Here is a 19,022-nt window from a genome sequence, read left to right as displayed (position 1 = left end):
TGTATGGAGAATGCCATCATTCCACCAATCCCCTGAAAAAAGGGAAAATGGTCATAAAATATTTGTTGTTCCGTTTGTTTTATTTATTCAAATTCCAAGCACTTCATTTTTGTGTTTTGGCATAATACCATGAGTACCTTTTGCACACAAAGTGAAAAGTATGGTTAAGCAATTGTTTCACTTTAGTCTGTCTGTCCTTCTGTCTGTCTGTCCTTCTGTCAGCAAACTTCCGTTTATGATCGAGGAATAAGCTGATTTCAATTGAATATTATATTTTGAACACGAATCGGAACATTAATCAGAAAACAAGCCGATAGTTTTCCTGTACTTTGGCTTTGAATTCATCTCGATTACACATGCGCGGAAAGAAGCGAGGGAATATTTTCACTGTCTCCCTGTCTGGCAGTCAAACAAAATTTAATATCATTCCAAACAGGAAACCTACTGTTTTAAAGGATGTCATAAAGGATACAAACAGGCACAAATAACTAATGTAATGTTTTAAATACGGTGGTGTAAAAGACACTCCATCAACAGCATCAAACTTCCAGAATATTTTTCTACAACTTCTAAAATCTCCCTTATTTCAATTCAATGATGTACTTGAATACTAGAACTCAAATCGCCTTTTTGACACTTTCAAAATCCTTCCGTTTAGCAGTACTTGTAAGAGATTATTACGGCATTTTACGTCCTCACAACCAATTAAATTTGCCGTTTGTGGACCCCACCATGTCCTTGTTTCTCAAGACAGTGTGGGGTGAGCTGCCATATGAACTCTCGAGTTCAAGAAGTGTCTATGGTAGTTTTTGTTTGACTTCTATGCACTCCTGAACTCGGAGTAAATACACCGATTTTTGGGGGAAGTAATGACGGTTTCTTCACCAGTATATGTTTAAAACATGCCATGAAATATTCAAATGATGCATAAATTAAATTGTTCTGCCTTGTCCTCCTGAACCAAGTTGCCTCCGTGTTTGATAATTGTGGGATGAACAGTGTTTAGCTTTGTTATTTATACTAGTATGTGCCCGTAAAAAATAATAAAAAAAAAATAATAAATAAATATTCAAACCGCGAACAACAAACAACCACGCAGGCCGTTTCTTCGCTCTCGAGTGCCCGTACGTGCGTGGCCCGGAAGTTCGAATATTATTCGCAGTTACGATTATTCGCAATTTAGTCTTAATACCCAATTATTCAATTAGCGCCAACGTATTTTACCTTTTCGCAATGTCGTGGCAAGGAAAAACAAAAAGAGAAGAGAGAAAAAAAATTTACTTCCTGGTTCGGAGCATACCAGCACTCTGATGTTTCCGAAATTTATACACTGGCTAATATGAAAACGATCATAACTTGGGGCATTGTGTTTATCTATAAATGCGCATAAGAAATAAAGAAATTATTAGAATACACGAAGTCATCATTATCCGGAAGTCCGTACGTTGTAACCCGTAATGGATCCGGAAGCCCGTACGTTGGAACCCGTAATGGCGAACGCGGCTGAGCTTCCCTTTCCCATCGGCCACGCCCACGCAACAACGTGTCTATCATTGGTTTGGTAAATAAATGGCCATAACTTGGGAAGCACTTGTCCGATTAATATCAAACCTTGAAAAGGCACATCCTCGGGTCCCCAGCAATATACCTGGCAAGTTTCAATTAGATCGGACCAGCGGTTGTCGAGAAACGGCGGTCACACACACACACACACACACACACAAACAAACACACACACACACACACACACACACACACACACACACACACACACACACACACACACAAACACACAAACACACAAACACACAAACACACACATTGCTGGAATTATAGATAGATGGTGATAAAATGTGCAACCTACTCGTGATGTCCATCAAATATCTTTTCATGGTTTGTATGCTGCGGTGGGAGTTTTGAGTGGTGAAAGAAGCGATCTAACCATGAAAGATGTCAGTAGTCGACGGAGTTCAGAGTGGGCACAGGAGTCCGAGAGTTGGGAGAGAGCGTAACATTTTTGATGTATGCATTTTTAGGCTTTGGCTGATGCATTGGCTCACGGTCCTGGTGCAATCCCTGGAGCAAACCGCAAAGACCAGGCTCATTTTCCTGAATGTGAAGGTCGTGAAGATTTGTTAACTCAAGTTGCTGTATTAAAAGAGCAGGTGAGTTTGGACATTATTTTCTTGTCTCGATGTCACAGCTTGTGGAACAGCTTCGTCTTGAAGTTTAGAGTGTTAACATACTGTTTACATGTTGACGTAGGATGTCCAGATTAACAAGTTTATGATTGCAGGTGGGGATGAGGGATGTCATATGTGATGATTGGGTATTCCACTTGTAAAGAAAAATGCGAAATTGTGATTTTTATTGAGCACAGGGAGACACTTCTCTAAATGGGTGACCAAGGAATGAAGGCCATTTGAAAGCTTGGCATATCAGAAATTGACTTGATGTGGGACAAGCAGTTGTGTGTAACATGCTAGAGCTGGGAAGGAATGGATGGTGGGGAGGAATGAGCTATATTGTTATATCTAAGGGAGATGCATACGGAGGCCCCCCAAATATGTTTGTATTGTAATATCAGAATCTTCTTTTTATTTTTAAGTTAAACCTTTGTTGCTGGCAGTTTGGCAAAGTTGAATATGGTAGTCCATTGGCAAAGATACACTCATCCTTTTGAAATGTCATAATGCAGCAGTTTAACCCTGATGTTCAGATTTGCATGAGTTGTCAGACCTTCCAAAACGTCAAAACGACCACCTTCTAATCGTTGCATTTTCGGACCACAGGTAAAGATCTATGAAGAGGATTTCCGCAAAGAACGAGCAGATCGAGAGCGCATGAACACCCAGAACGAGGAGATAAGGCTGGAAGACTTGAAACTCAAAGAGAAAATGGATTTGACGAGTGCTAAGGTGAGGAGGTTACCCTTTGATTATACCAATCGTGTGAGAAACCCTTTTTTTGCCGATGGTATGAGAAAGCCTTTCCATAAGCTCAGCTTGGATGTCAGATGATTTATTTATTTTAACCACAAGGTGTGGTTTCGCACGAAGGAACAACCAATCAACTTCCAGTACTTTTCCATAAAACCTGGTGGCAATTTCTTTGAAAAAGGGAAATTTGGACATTTTGTTCAGGGGATCTTCGTTCAATGAAGCACACACCATTTGGGACAGTCAACCTACGTATGGTTCCGAACTGTTTTATTCCTTGGACTCTCAGCGGATTCCTCATTTACCACTCACTGGCTATTCGCTAATCGTGTGGACATACATTTGGGATACCTTTGTGGCTTCACCACTCTATCCTCTTCATGAATTTTATCCTCCCATGAACTCCATCGTGTGTAGCATTTATCCAACCTATTTTCCACCTGATTGTGTTAATTCTACAGGAGAATATTTGCTCTTCTTTGTTATTTGTGTTAGCCTGAAGCGTTCATCTTTTCTCCCATGGGGACTTAATATCTCGCAACACATCTTCCAACTGAGGCTTCCGCCATGTATTAGTGATCTTGTGGACTTTTTTGTTTTGGTGTTTTGCTTCATGGAGTTCGCAAATTCGATTCAATTGACTAGTTGTATTTTCTACATAAGGAACTTTCAAATTTTGTTGGAATGCAAGTATAGTAAAGTAACTTGTGACTCTGTTTCACATGACTCCTCTCGAGGTGCATCAACAAGTTAATGTTCGGTGTATTCAGTCAGCTGGCATCAGTTTTCTTCTTTGCTTCCTTCAGTCCTCACCCATTGAACATAAGTATGAATTAAGTAAGATCCCAAATTACTACAAAAGTAAATTGCTAATTGACTCAAATTATCACATAGAAATTGTGTTGATCTCTGTGTCCATATATTTTAAAGTGGATCCTTTGCTTGCATGAAGTTAGACTGATGGTGAAATTGCCTCAAGCCTGTGTCTTGTTTGCCTTTCACTGCACTGAACTGCATTATCGTTTGCAACCTGGTCCCTTTTAATGCTGATCTGAATTCAAATCTATGAATGGGGAGATTGCAAAGAGGTGGGGGCAGCCTTTAACCCTTGTCCTTATTTGTAATGCTGATCACCTCTTATGCTACTATTGAGTTGATTATATTTACCCTTTGGTACATAATAATGCCTTCATATAGAAATAATGTCTGCAGTTTTATTTTTTTTTATTTTTTTTTGTGTGGTGTCTTCCAGGAATAAATTTGCATCATAAACATGAAAGGAAGAAATGGTCATGACTTATTCCATTGCTTGTTATTATACATTTTATTCGTTCGGTCAATTGCAGTTGATTAATATTGAAGAGACTTTGGCAAAAGAGAAGCAGGAGAAAGAACACTTGCAACGGTTGATGAAAACTTACAGACCTGTAAGGCAGTTTCAAGGTTTTCATCTTTCTATTTTATTACCTTTGTGAAAATGGCTTTGCATTTTGATCTTGTTTGTCGATATTTCCAAAAGATTGTCTTCCCTTTGTGGAATTTGAGTACCTGTGAGGAATGTTGTGTTACGTCTTGGTTTGCATACTGATAAGCAGGACAAGAGTTACGGACATAGTTATGTCTATTATTTTTATTATCATTATTATGATTATTACTCGTAGGCACTCCAGTGGGGGATGTGGGAGGGGGGGGAAGGAAGTTACCCTTCTCGGCCTGCAAATTTTTTGTTTCTGTATATGTTGCCGAGGCTCGTATGAGAGCTAAAACATAATGCTTAACAGGGGGGGGGGCAGTAGACGAGGGGTGGGAGTGGGAAGGACAAAACAGTGGTGAACAGACACATTAGATCTGTGGAAGGGAGAGGGATGGGGCAGGGAACATGGGGTATACAAGATGGACACTGCAGGGAATTTGAAGAAGGTGGGTTTGGGGTGGATTGACGGGGGGTAGAAAGATCGTGGTTTTGGATGGGGGAAGATAAGTGGTGGTGAACAGCTGTTTTGAAGGACTGGAGGGAAGAATGGGATCAAAGAGAGTGTGGGAGTTTATACCAAAGGTGCAGAAAAAAAGAGGAATGAAAGGGTGAAGGTGAGCAGTGATTCGTGATTTTGGTAGTTTTACTGGAAGGGAGTAGCTGGTGGACCTTGAGCGCCCTGCAGAAATATGGGGGGGGGGGGCAGACAGAGCAGAGGGGAGGGCGAGACCGGAAAGGAGACTGTGGAGGAAAGAAAGACCACCGACCTGCCTGCGGGGAGAGAGCGAGAGGCCCAAAGACAGCTTCACCGCAGGAGATATCAATGATCCTAAATGCCTTGGTTTCCATAGTGTAAAGCCGAGAAAGGTGGGAGGCAGGAGCACCAGCCCAGAGGGGAGTGCAGTACTCCATCAGGCTGCGGACAAAAGCTTTGTATGTGGTCAGGAGCTCAGGTGGGCCGAGGAAGGACGTTGCACGACGGAGGATTCCCAGTCAGCGACTGGCTTTTGAGGCCAGGTTGGAAATGTGTTTTTCCTCGGAAAGGTCATGGCAGATAGTAAGACCCAGAAGCTTGAAAGAAAGGACTTCTTCCAGAAGATTATTGAGAAAGTAGGGGGGGATTCCAAACAGTCCTTTCAGAGAGGTATGTTCCAAGTGTTGGACCAGTTTGTGATTTTATCCAGATCTCCAGAGATCTAAGAAACTGCTGCTTGTCGGTCTGAGGGATGACAGATGGTATGGCAGAGGGTGGAGTCATCAGCAAAGAGATAAAGAGGATTTTTCCAGAGAGTCGGAGAGCTCATTGATGAAAACAAGAAAAAGAACGGCCCAGAATGCTGCCTTGAGGATCTCCAGCCTGGACAGGAAGAGGGGATGAGAGAATCCATTTAGGGCCACGCTTTGGCTGCGACAGGGGAGGAAGTCTGCGAGCCATGAGTGGAGATGGCCTTGGATACCATAGGAAGAGAGTTTGGTGAACAGGGGAGGGTGCCAGACTGTGTCAAAACCACGCGATATGTCTTGGGATATGACTCTGATTTAATGTCCAGCATTGAGGACCTCCATCCATTGTTGGGAGAGCAGAAGCAGCATATCCAGGGAAGAGTAACCTGGTCTGAAACCAAATTGATGATAGGAAATCAGGCCATTGGGGAAGAGGAAGGATTTAATGTCTGAAGTGATGATGGATTCCATCACCTTGCTGATAATTGTGGGAAGGCTGATTGGTCTGTATAGTAGTTGCAGGGATCTGTTTTTGCACCTTTTTTATGCAGAGCGGTAATGTTTGCTGATTTACAAGCGGATGGCAGATGACCTTGAGCAAATGAGAGGGTTAATGGAACAGAGAGACTGTGAGCAAGAGCAGAGGAGCAGGTTTTTAGGACACGTAGGCTGATGCCGTCTGGACCGGTTGCAGAACCTGAGTCGAGGTTTGACAGCAAGCTCTCCACTTTGTCAGAAGAAAATGACACAGAGTCCAGGGACAGCTGGGTGTGACTGGGTCAAGTGGTTTCAGAAAGCGATGGGTTTCAGACACAAAATTTAGATGAAAACACCGAGTTTTGGCATTCAGCCTTTTCACATGCTGTGTCAGCAGTGCGGCCATTTGAGGTAAGGGAGGAGATGGAGGGGGAACATTCACCGTAAACAGATTTGATTGGACACCACCAGGATTTTGAGGAGGGAGAGAGGTTTGAGAGTTCAGACTTGATGTTAGAAAGATGTTGTTTTCTGGCTCTCCTCAGGGTAGACACATACTTGAACTGAGATTACCCTCAGTTGGGTTTGCTTTCCATGAGGCAATTTCAAGTTGTTTCAGGACAACAGCCTCGCCACAAGCTTCAGTGAACTATGGGTGGGAGGAAGGGTAGGACAACGGAAGTCGAGAGGGGATAAATCTGTGCATGAGAGAAAGCAACTTTCTCTGAAAGAATTCCCAGGACGAGTTGATGTTGGAGAAAGTAGTGATAGGAGACCAGTCGAGAAGTTTGATGGTTGCTTGGAGACTCTGCCAGTCAGCTTGAGTGAAATGCCTGACTCTACAGCACTGAGGTAGTTCTCTAATAACAGCCAGAGAGATGTCCACTTTGACAAACACGTTCTCAGAAGAACCGATTTGGAGCGTAGGAATAACAGCAGATATTGTCAGAGAAATTTGTTAAAATCAGATCCAGAAGAGATGGAGTACCGTTGGTTGAGATACGGGTCGGAAAGTTGACCGATTGTGTCAGTCCCAATGAGTCGCAGAAGTCTTTTGCTGAAGTGCCATGGCAGGTGAGAGAGGTATCCACACCCAGCCAACTGGCATGATGACAATTGATGTCACCACATATGAGGAAGAGAAAGTTCGGATGAGAAGATAGAAGTTGGTCCATGTTTTCAGATAGTTAGGTGTAAATGGAGTCATCACTGTTTGGTGGATGGTACAGCACACATATAAACATGTGGTGGGGGTGGAGGGAAGCTGTAGCCAGAAGTATTCCTGGGGGTGTGGGGGAGTGAGGAATAGAGTCTTTGATGAAGAGAGCAACTCCTCCACCAGGATGAGGCTCAGGTCTGTCATACTGGAGGATGGAGTAATCAGGGAGAGATATGAGGGAGTCAGAGACATCTTGAGGGAGGAAAGTTTCTGTTAGGCAGATTATGTCTGGTTTGTCGGTGGCAACCTGAATGGAAATATCTGTCAGGTTTGAGCGAAGGCCCGGATACTTGAGGTCCACACTCTTCATGAAGAGGGAGGAGAGGAGGCTTTGGGTGCACGGGAGAGGAGGGGGAGGGTAGGAAAAGGGAGGAGGGGAGGGGGGAGGTCAGGAGAGTTGTTGAAAGAGTGTGGGGGATTGCAGAAGAGCTTGGGGAGGGGGTCTGATGAGGAGTAGAAAAGGCTCTGTGGTGCTGGGTTGAGGTACAGTGGGGAGTAATAAGAGAGGGTGCAGAAGGCAGTTGAGGATTTGAGGAGGTAGAGTGATGAGATGGAGGGGAGAGGGTAGCAGTATGCTGCAGATGGAGGACAATATGCTGCAGCAGTCTTGGAAATGCAGTCTATAATTTTTGTCATGCTTGAAAGAAATTTTATTGATCACATCATCATATTTCCACCACATTTCAATTTTGGAGTTTCATTGATATCCACGTTTGCTCAATGATAGTAAGATTTTTTTTTTCACTCTGTGTATTGTTACCCAACCTGTCTTAGCAGTCTGAGCGACGCCAGGAGGAGGAGCGATGTGGTCCACTGCTGACACAAGGAAACTACCAACAGGAGGGTGGCTGGGGAAATGGCTTCAGCGGTATTGAAGAAATGCGTTATCCACCCCGTGATAAGGTAACTCTTGTGTCATGATTGCTGAATTATTTTGCCGGTTTTTGTTATGTGGGTGTATAGAAATTTTCTTCCTGCATGTTTCACCATCTCATTCTTTGTTGCCTTTCTTTTCATGACAGCACTGGGACTACCGTTTGAGGCCACCTCCACCATACCAACCAAACAATCTTGATGACATTGAGCATGACTAAATTCTGGTATGTTTGTTGTGTCATTGCACAATTATTTAATTGCTTTTTTTGTCGGGTGGGGTGTGCTGTTATTACACCTCAAAAAAAATTTAGGTTTCAAAGAAATTTGTTTTCGGATTATTTTTATTTATTTGTTACTTTTTACTGCGGAATATAAAGCAGCACAGCTCAGCGTTGTTTAACAACACACAAAACGGAAGATGAGCAAGCACAACATTCGATGTATTGGATGCATTTTTACCCCCCACACGCGAAGTTAAAAGCTGGGTTAAGCAATTGATTTATGTCTGTCCGTCCATCTGTCTGAGTTTATGAACAAGGAAGACCTTATTTAAATCGAATGTTACATTTTAAACACGAATAGGAAGACAAATTTTCCGTTTTACCATACTTTGGTTCTGAATTTGTCCTGACGACACATGCACAGAGAGGAGTGAGATCATTTTTTTAATCCGTCTGCCTGTCTGGCAGTCAAACAAAATTGAAAATAATTCCAAACAATAAACTTACTGTTTTTAAAGACGTCATAAAGGACACAAACAACAGGCATGAAGAAATAATGCAATTTGTTCGATCGAGTGATGTAACAGATATTGGATAAAAGGGTAAACCCAGAATTTATTTATTTGTGTGCCTTTAACCTTTTAAAATCTTTATTTAAATTGAATTATCGACTTGAGCACTGAAGAACACAAATCACCTTGACACTGACAACAACCTCCAGTCTCGCAGTATTTGGACATGTTCTATAGCGCAGTGTATAAGGATGGTTGGTGTATACGACTGCTTCAATAATGCTAAACTTCCAGCTTATTAGTATGATGTTTTTTTTTCTTCTCGGTGTAGTAAATAGGAACATGCCGAGGCAGTTCTCAGATGGGCTAACTTCATCTGCGCCATGCTTTGCTCATATAGTGCTGACACGACAGCAGCAAGTAATAATCTTGTACCATCATGCATGCAAGTGCAGGTGATTAAAACTAGAAGAGCACTCGGTATTGCACAACCCTCCGCCAGGATGATTAGTTTACGTTTTGTATTCCACTGATAGGTGGGATCTGGATTCGGACCTGAACTAAAATTTAATCGTCTTGTTCTTGTCACCCACCAACTCACCCACCAAGTTTTTCGTCTGAATCCGTACACAACTTTTTTGAAATATCGGGCTATATATAGTTTCAGCCTCATCACTCGATGGTGAAGAATCACTAAAAAAAAATTTCAGATCTTCACCAAAATCAAATCGATTCTTGTTACATACCCAACCTGTCCATCAAGTTTTGTCTGATACCATCCACAACTTTTGAGTTATTTTGTTCACAAACAAACAGACAGGGGTGAAAACATAATTTCTATCCACCTTCGGTGGCGGAGGGATTTGCTATCGGTTGATGTTTGCTATTTTATAATTTTAATTTACTTTTTGATCAGTTTAGCAAGGGACCAGGGATCAGCTTTGGTATTTTGAGCCACAATACCAATAAATAAACTGGAAAAATCACAGCACAACCAAAAGGAAAACCAAAAAATGGATCCATGGTGGAGGGGGAGGGGGAGGGGGGATCTCCCATTTAGTGCACTTTTCATGTCACCTCCACAAAGCCAAAATTGGGAAGATTTTGCAAGCTGAATTGATTTATGTTGTATTTTAAAGCATTCTGCCTGGTATCCTGGTGGATACTTTATGTATGGATACATTTTTTTTTTTTTTTTTGGAATCTTCACCTGAATTGCTGGTTTGAGTTTTGATATTTGGGTTTTTGAGACAGCCATTTTGGAATGCCTCAGGAAAAGCTCCCAAAATGAATGTGCATTCAAACAGTTGCTTTGTGCCTATTGAACAACAAAAGTTGATTGATGAGCACCGGTCACTGTTTTGGTATCATATTTTACGATTTGGTAACAATAGCTTATGTGTACATACACAGTGGTCGTACAAAAGGTTGCAATCTACGTTCTCAGTCCGTGACTTCTCCCAAAGGCATGATTTATCATTTAGACCCGTGTCTGTTTAGTGTCGCTCTTTTGGTACTGTGAAAGCCTTTCACCCTTTGGCGTTCAATGCTCTTCTTCGCCACCATGTCTGCTGAGAAAGAAAATAAAAGGTGCAACTATTAAACACAGGATTGATGTTGGTCGAAATGGAAGCTGATATGTTCTTTAATATCAATGGATCTATTGAGACTTGGACCTAAAACATTGCCTTCAATTCAAATATTTATTTCTTGCTATTGGTCTATATTCTAGTCTTTTGGTCTTTAAAAACTGCAGACTCTAGAATGATCACCTAGTTGCACCTTCTTTATCCTCACCATCACCGTTTATTCTTACTTTTTCTTTTCTTTCTTTCTTTTTTTGCCAGCAAACTATTTGCCATAGTTACCTCCGCCACCTAGAGGTGGACGGAGGTTATATTTTCACCAATGTTTGTTTTGCCTGTATGTCTTCTGTCTTTCTGATTGTGATCAGGATATCTCAAAAAGTTATGGACAAAATTTGGTGGACAGGTTGGGTGTGTGACAAGGAGGAAATGATGACATTTTGGTGAAGATCTGGATGCGAGAATTTTTATCCCCTGCCACGTGGCGGAAGGGGGATATTGTTGTCACCCAGGTCGTCCGGCTGTCCGTCCGTCCGTCCGGGCGTCAACATTTATAGCTGTGAGTGCGATAACTCATAAACTGTTCGCCATATCGATTTGAAATTTGGGTCACACATGTACCACCTGAAAAGGAAGAACCCTATTGATTTTGGGCGTGGCCGGATCCAAGATGGCCGACTGGGGCGGAAATCTTCAAAAAAATGTTTTTTCGCCATATCGATTTGAAATTTGAGTCGCACATGTACCACCTGAAAAGGAAGAACCCTATTGATTTTGGGCGTTGTCGGATCCAAGATGGCCGACTGGGGGAGCCATATTGAAAAAAAATGTTTTTTGTTATAAATGGAAAACCGCTTATCTGATTTCAATTCTTTTTGGTTACTACGTTCCTCACCCCTGGGGAACTTTTTCGAGATGATAACCAAATGGTGTATTGTTTCCAATTCACCTCCCTCATTATCTGGAATATGTATGACCTTTTACATTCAATGGCGGGGGATTCCCCATCTCTGATGGGATATTTAATTCCTTATTATTCTTCACCATTGAGAGATAGGGCTAAAACCGATATATAGCATGACATCTCAAAAAGTTGTGGACGACTTTTGATAAAAGTTGGTGGATGAATTGAGGAGGTGACAATAACAAGCCAATCAGAACCTGCAGATCCGCACTATCAGTGGGCGACAAAACATAAACTGTTTAACCTGGCGAGGTTTGCACTTTACCTATTGTCATTCCATTTTATCTTCTGGAATTCTTTATCTTCACTGTCAAACATGATCTGTTCGACGTGGACCTTACTCATAAGCTGCCCTGAAGAAGCGTTGTACGTCTGGGTCTCTTTACTTTATTTTTTGTGCTGCTGCATGGGTTGTCAACGTTCTTCCGAGTCCTTCCACTTCCCTGAAGCAATGTTATGACTCCAACATTACATGTCACAGATGTGCACCAGCTCCTCAGAGATGTACGCTAGTGGCAACTTGGGAGTGCACATAATGATGATTGAAAGATTGTTGATCAAGGTATGCTAACCATCATGGGAAGCGTGGAGAAGCTGACGTTTCGGACGTTAACCCTTCGATTGAGCAGGCTTGACGACTCCTGAACTGTCAGTCTCTTTTCTTTCCAAGGCAGTTAGCATACACCAATCATAACGTTTGATCTATTTGATCCATCGGCTGCCGATGCAGTACAACATTAGCCCTCGTGGTCTAGTTTTCCATTAAACGATGATCTTAAAATGACTTGTGCATGTCTGTTTGCTTGAGCAAAGAGGAAGAATATTTACAGGGTTGGTATTCCATACCATGCCTGGTGTTGACTGAATGGTTAGGGTGGTAGGCTTGGGATCCCAAAGTCCTGAGGTCAAATCCCACTCTCCGTTGAATTAATACCAGGTGGAGTTGACACACTCTGTCATCCTTCCGAGATCGGCAAAGTGAGTACCAGCTTGCTGGGATGATTGAGCCATTCAAGTATCCTGCGTCAGAGTGGTGACCCATCCAGGATTATGCCCATTAGCCCAAGAGACTGCTGCGGCAGCGCAGACACTCTGGACAGAGTATGGTCCCAATGGATGGATTCCACACCATTCTAAAATCTTGTCAAATCCTTTGTTAACACTGTGAAGGGTTTCTAAGGTAACGAGTTAAAAAAAGAAAAAGAACAAAAAAAATGCTGATATATCGATTATTATATATATATATATATATATATATATATATATATATATATATATATATATATATGTATATATAAATACATATGTGTATTGTAAATGTGTGTATCTATCCATCCATCCATTGGGACCATACTCTGTGCAGAGCATTGGTGCTGCTTAAGCAGTCTGATTGGCTATTTGGCACAATCCTGGATGGGTCGCCACTCCGACACAGGATACGAGCAAGCAGGCACTCATTTTGCCGACCTCAGAAAGATGACTGGCAGAGTCAACCCCACCTGGTATGAATTCAACAGCCGAGGGGTATTTGAACTCGCTATGCTTGGATCCCAAGCCCCCACCCTAACCATTAAGCCAACACCAGGCGTGTGTGTGCGTGTGCGTTGTTTTTTTTGTGTGTTTGGTTATTCTGTTGGTTTGATTACTTTGTTTCTGAGTCTGTGGTTCTGATCAACCATTGTAACTGTGTGTGTTTGTGTGTGCGCGCGCAGGCATGTAAAATGGATTGAAGAGAGGACATCTTAAAATTACAAAGGAAATGGATTTGATACCTCATTTAATATAATTTGTTACTTCATGGTGAATGCTCTGTCTCCCTTTGAATCAACCCGATTGGAATCAAACAATAAATATCTGTTCTAATTCGTCGATTTTATGTTCATCTTGTTCACAATCAGCTTGCTTCTCTCTGCGGAGGTGTTTTGGGCTGAATTATATTTTTCCACCATATCCGGCTCTCGCCACTGGGCGTCAAACACCGTCATATGATTGTGTGAAAAACTGCCTTCACCTCACCTTCCCGTCATGGTGTGACATTTATTTTCATCCAACTGTTTCTACAACACCTTTTGCAAAACCCTACCAACATGTAATCAATATGCATGATTTAAGTATGATTAAGTAGGTTGCTGCAGTATGGGTTGCTCTCATTTTGATCAGGTAGGCTTTAGGTCTGCGTTGTTTATATCTTTACTGGAGATGACTTTGTTTTACGCATTTGAAAAATACGAATAATTAAACTTGTGTCTTGCACTGGCAATGTTTGTAGGTTGGGGAAAAGGTAGGAGAGAACATAATTATGAATTGCTATCTCATTGGATAAAAGTTTAATTGTTAATAAGGAATCCCAACACTGTTTCTTCGACCTGCTATGTTTCTCGTTCCCACCCCCCCCCCCTTCCCCCATTTTGTTTTCTTACTCTATTTTGTTGTCACTATGATTTCTTCACCTTTTGTCTAAATGAGCCTAAACACATGCGTTATAAAATGAACACTGAAGAAAAGCAACATTGCCCCCAACCCCTTTTGCTTCTTCAGTCAGCATATGCAGCAAACAGAAAATGTCTGACATTTAAATGCATATATCTCATCTTTGGTTAGAAATAGTAATTTTACATTTTTATTGGAGGATATATTTGAAGGGGTTGCAGGATGGCGTAGAGGTACATGCATTCGCTGCTATAAACTGTCATCTTTGTGCTTCACAAGCCAGGCGAGGCATCGTGTGTCGTTCCTCGGATGGACATTAAATGGGAATCCCATCTGCCAGCAATCGTTGGTGGACATGAAAAGATCCCACGGTATCCTTCATGAAGACTATGAGATATCGGCTGCACATTGAACAATTCCAAATTCCTGTCGAAATCAGCTCCAGTTGGACAGCTCTGGTGTTTCACCACGGTCCATTGGAAGGACTTTAAACTTGGGTCTCCAATCTGCCACCATTAGTTAGCTTGGCGAGCCGGTTTGTGAAAGGCTTCAGCCAAAAACGTTCCCCAGTCGACTCTGTAAGAAGGAGGGAATAATTTAGGCCTTTTAAATAGTAGTAGTACATTAGAAGTTGTATTTAGCAAGATATTTTGTGAAATTTGGTGTTGGGAATTTGCATAAATTAGACCTTGAATGCCGCAGAATAATTATTGTTTTTGTTTATGAAAATGTGATTGTCAAAAGAATGAAGAAGCAATAATGAAATCAACCTCTTGATATCAATGTTGATATCAAAAATGTTCAACTGCTTCTCGTACAGCAGACCCTCCTTGTTGTTGGGGGTTGCGTTCTTAAAAAACCCCGCGTTGGGCAAAACTGCGATGCGCAAAGTTAAGACGTCATGGAAAAGAAATAGGGTTCGGGGAACCGACTCGAAAATTTATCGTTTGAATTTGTTTTGTTTTGTTGCCTAAAGTCGTAAAAATGAAAAACACTTAAAATTGTACTTTATGGTGATGACAATGGAGGGCGTTGGAGGTTATTGAGATAACGTCGACATCTCTGGTTGAGGGTCATCAGACTTTGTGAAGAAGGAGGTGATCTTTGTCTGCTTTGCCTTGTTCTGCATGTCCTTTCTGGACCTTCGTATACGGTGCCTTGACAGCGTCCATCTCGCACTTTAATTTCAAGCACTTCTCCATGAAGACGAGCAAAAACCTCCAAGATTTGTGCCTCATTCTGCTTTATCCCAAGTGTTCTCTTTCATGCTCCTCAACTTCACTTATTTTCCCACTCCTCGCTTCAAAACAAACAAACAAATATTTTCGCTCAAAACAAAAATCATAAGCTCATTCTGCCTCTATTTCCTTCCTTACTTCATTCTTTATTTCTTCCTTTCTCACTACCTCCCAATTCAACCAACATTGCTCATTATTTAATTAATTTGTTTCTCACTTCAAAAGCTTTTTATTTAAAAACATTTTATATTTACTTTGCCTTATTTCACTAAACCACACATATTCCTCTTCTTCATAACTATTTACTCTCACGAACACCCCACAATGTAATTATAAGACTAGCGAAAACTAAATCGGGCATTATAACGCGATGTCAAACAAAATCACTGATAAGTCTGTGAGGGACAATGTAGAAAGAGCAACCGAGTGTGCGATGGAGGGCAGCGTGGGGCTGTGAGTTAAACCGGAGATGCGGGGTTGTGTATTCCTCTGCGCCAGACCATGATAGAGTGAGACACCCATGCTGTGATCGGCACATTTTATCACAATAATTTGACCGCGATTAACCAAAACCGTGATGCAGAAACCCACATTTGGGGTGGGCTTGCTGTACAAGAGGAAAAATGTTGACTAAATGCCGAAATGTAGTCGAAATTGGTGCTGCATTGACACACTCAAGTTGGTGTGACATGTGGATTCAATTTTGAAGGCAGTTGATCCGAAGACAGAAACTATCTTCGAAGATGAGTTGCATTGCTTCGGAAAAAGTACGTACAAAATTGAATCGAACGATCTCTGTAATCCAAGAACTCACGAGTGGAACGAATAAATTTTATTTTTGCTCTTAATGTGGCCAAATTTGTCTGAAATGATGACACTTCAATATCTCACGCTTGCAATCATCGTTGTTTACAACAACCATAATTTTTTGTCTCCATGTTCTGTCGGAAGAGGAGCTCGATAAATATAATTTGTTGGCTATTTGTAAGGTTGGATGACATGCGGTGGGGTTAAGGAAGATCAGAGACAAAAGGGTATAGTGTGCCCAATATGATGGTGAATGGAGCGAGCAGGTTTGTGCATCTGATGTTTGGTTCAAATTAGTGTTTTTTAGGTCATCTCTGCCGAGATGACCTCATAAAGCCAGACCAAATGTTCGTCCGTCAACAATTTTTCTTTCCGGTCTTGATGAAACTTAGTATGTGGGTCGAGGTCGATGAGTGTTGCACAACGATATAACTTTTGTCCGGGTTCAAGGTCAGGGTCAAGGTCACGAGGTCATGTAAGTTATAAAAATCGCCATTTTCAAAACCTATCTCGTCTGCCATTCTACAAGATATTCGGCAACTGTTTATTGATTATGATAGTAAAAAATATTATCTTGTATCTAACTGGACAGATTTTTGAATTTCCTTCCCGTTTGATCGTCACGTGATCTGAAAGATGGCCAAAAACGCCGATGCGATTCGCAAAGAAGGAAAGAAGGAGAAATGAAATAGAAATATAAAACACATTTTTAGCCTTTTATATTTATACATTTTCCGCCGAAGGTGCAAAAGTTTCAAAACCCGAAATGTAAACGTCGGCATTTATTTTCAAAATATAATTTCGTGCGCGCGCGCCAAAATGCCGAGTCATCTTTAACCAAACTGCGCAGTTCGAGCTGTGCAGTAGAACTGCACAGTAGTCTTCGGTCATAGCTGAACATTGAGAACTTGTGGTATTATAGGGATGACCGTCTTCCCCACACGGGGGTAATTTTATTTGTAATATTTTCTGTATATGATTATATAATGTCAAATTATATATAACAATTGTTGGTATTGTTGTCTGGTCGAAAGATTGACATGGCCACATTGGTGACTTGCCTGCCATTTGTGGAAATGAGTTTGAAATCGTGGATTAGAATTATTGCAAGAGCAGAAATCGCTCCAATAAATAATCATCCAAAATATTAATGATTGCAGGACTAAAAACCTGAGTTTTCTACACCTGCCTTAAAGGGTGAGATACTATATTAGGCACTAACATTACTCTTCTTATTATTATTATCACCTGTTACTTATTGAACTTCACTCTATTCTGTTGAATGCGTTCATCTTTCAATTCATTACCTCTGTCACCGAAGGTGGACGAAGGTAGTATTCACTTGTTTGTTTGTCTGTGAGCACGATATCTCAAAAAGTTATAAATGGATGGATTCAGATGAAACTTGGTGCACAGGTTGGGTGTGTGACAAGGACGTATTGATTCAATTTTGCTAAAGATCTGGAAACTGGATTCAATTTATTTTTTAATTTTTTTTTCAAGTGGTTCTTTTTGAGATATTGTTCTTTGCAGGTATATCGTTTTTTGCCCTATTTCTCAATTGTGAAGAATCATTTAAAAAAAAAAAATTTAATGCTCGTATCTGGATCCAGACCACCAAAATTTAATCAATTTGTCCTTGTCACACACACACCCAACCCGTCCATCAAGTTTCGTCCAAATACATCCACAAATTTTTGAGATATCCTGCTCAAAAACAGACAGGTGAAAACATAACCTCCATCCGCCTTCGGTGGCAGAAGTAATGACTATTAGACTAATTATAGATGTGAAGGGAGATGTACAAAGAAACGATATTGGATGATCTTTGTATTGTTTTGATATGTAGTACATATAGTTCATCTTATCCAGCAGTATTTGTGTGTAGTGAAGAATTGGTGTGCTTTGTCCACTATCTTCAGGGCTGGCTATTGGTGATGGGAACCAAAGTGTAGCATGTGGTGTGAGTACTTTGACTGATGATGTCGCCATTAAGACTTGTCGTTGATATCCATCTGAAGCATTATTAAACAAATAATTATCATATGAAATATTAGTAATTTTTATTTTATTGTATTCCTTGTATGGCACATGATTGTTAGCATAGTTATTTAAACATTTATCATGATGAAGTAACATTTTGAGGTGGTTTTTATTTTATTTTAATTTTATCGTCATGTGCAAAGCAACGGTGATGGCAGGGAAGTAGTAATGGTGACCAGGATCACCATTACTATTTCCCTCCCATCACCGTTGCTAATTTTTTTTTTAATTCATATAATGTACTTTTTTTTAACCATAATATCTGGGTATATATAATCAAAAGAAATTGGCTTTGGTGTTCAGCTCCCTCATATCTTTGCTGATTTTTGAGGATTTTCTTTTTTTTTTTTCAAGCACCCTTCCGCTTGCAGTTGATTACACCTTCCCTCGTGATCCTGGCACTCACTGAATGCTTTATTCATACTTGTCCCTCGGGTTTCTCCCGTCTTGTAAGTGAGACATCAGATGGAAAAGTTCTTTGGGAATTGCTGTGAAAACGTTTGCTGCATGTGGGTTTTGTTAAAAAAAAAATTATCTGTGTGATCCCATGTTGGTGGGAATGGAATGATGAAATTCATTTGCATCTTACTTTGATGAAACATTTGGAGAATATGCTTTTTCCACAGTATATCCATTTTAAATAGAATATGATAGACAACACTTTTAATGTTGTATCATGTGGATTTAGGAAAATTAAATGATAATCACAAATCGTACTTTTTTCTGTCATTTAATTGGTAAAGACCAGAACAACCACCACTGTCTTGGTGTTACTTTGTGAGACTTCAGCTGCTTTGATGCACCCCAAAATAAATATTTAAGGCTTAAAAGAATATGATATGATTAGGAGGCCAGATACCCAGATGGGCCCAGGTCTCATCACATGTCACCATCTTCAAGAAATCATCTTCCTCCCTTTGGTGGAGTTCGAGGAGCACACGTGTTACCTTTTGATAGAAGATGAATTCCTTACAGCAAAAAAAAAAAAAACAGATGAAAAAAAAAACAGCCT

General features: G+C 40.9%; 1 protein-coding gene across 4 annotated transcripts in view; it reads left to right on the top strand.

Annotated features, from left to right (window-relative positions):
* The window catches only part of LOC147017950 (TNFAIP3-interacting protein 1-like), a 69,728-nt gene extending 51,002 nt beyond the window's left edge, over positions 1-18,726 (top strand). For 3 of the 4 annotated variants that reach the window (XM_085897097.1, XM_085897095.1, XM_085897094.1), the window contains 6 exons: positions 2,037-2,165; positions 2,793-2,918; positions 4,286-4,366; positions 8,108-8,236; positions 8,356-8,433; positions 13,205-18,726. In XM_085897097.1, the coding sequence (XP_085753223.1) occupies positions 2,037-2,165; positions 2,793-2,918; positions 4,286-4,366; positions 8,108-8,236; positions 8,356-8,427 (537 nt within the window). In that variant the 3' untranslated portion in view covers positions 8,428-8,433; positions 13,205-18,726. The remainder of the gene's footprint in view (positions 1-2,036; positions 2,166-2,792; positions 2,919-4,285; positions 4,367-8,107; positions 8,237-8,355; positions 8,434-13,204) is intronic. The other variant, XM_085897096.1, reaches the window with a different exon arrangement.
* Positions 18,727-19,022: the final 296 nt, after the last annotated feature.

The sequence above is a fragment of the Eptatretus burgeri genome, chromosome 10 (genome assembly GCF_056783735.1).
Source record: "Eptatretus burgeri isolate ZD-2024b chromosome 10, Ebu_testis_v1, whole genome shotgun sequence".
In the NCBI taxonomy this organism is placed as follows: domain Eukaryota; kingdom Metazoa; phylum Chordata; class Myxini; order Myxiniformes; family Myxinidae; genus Eptatretus; species Eptatretus burgeri.
This window is presented reverse-complemented; position numbering and strand designations above follow the sequence as displayed.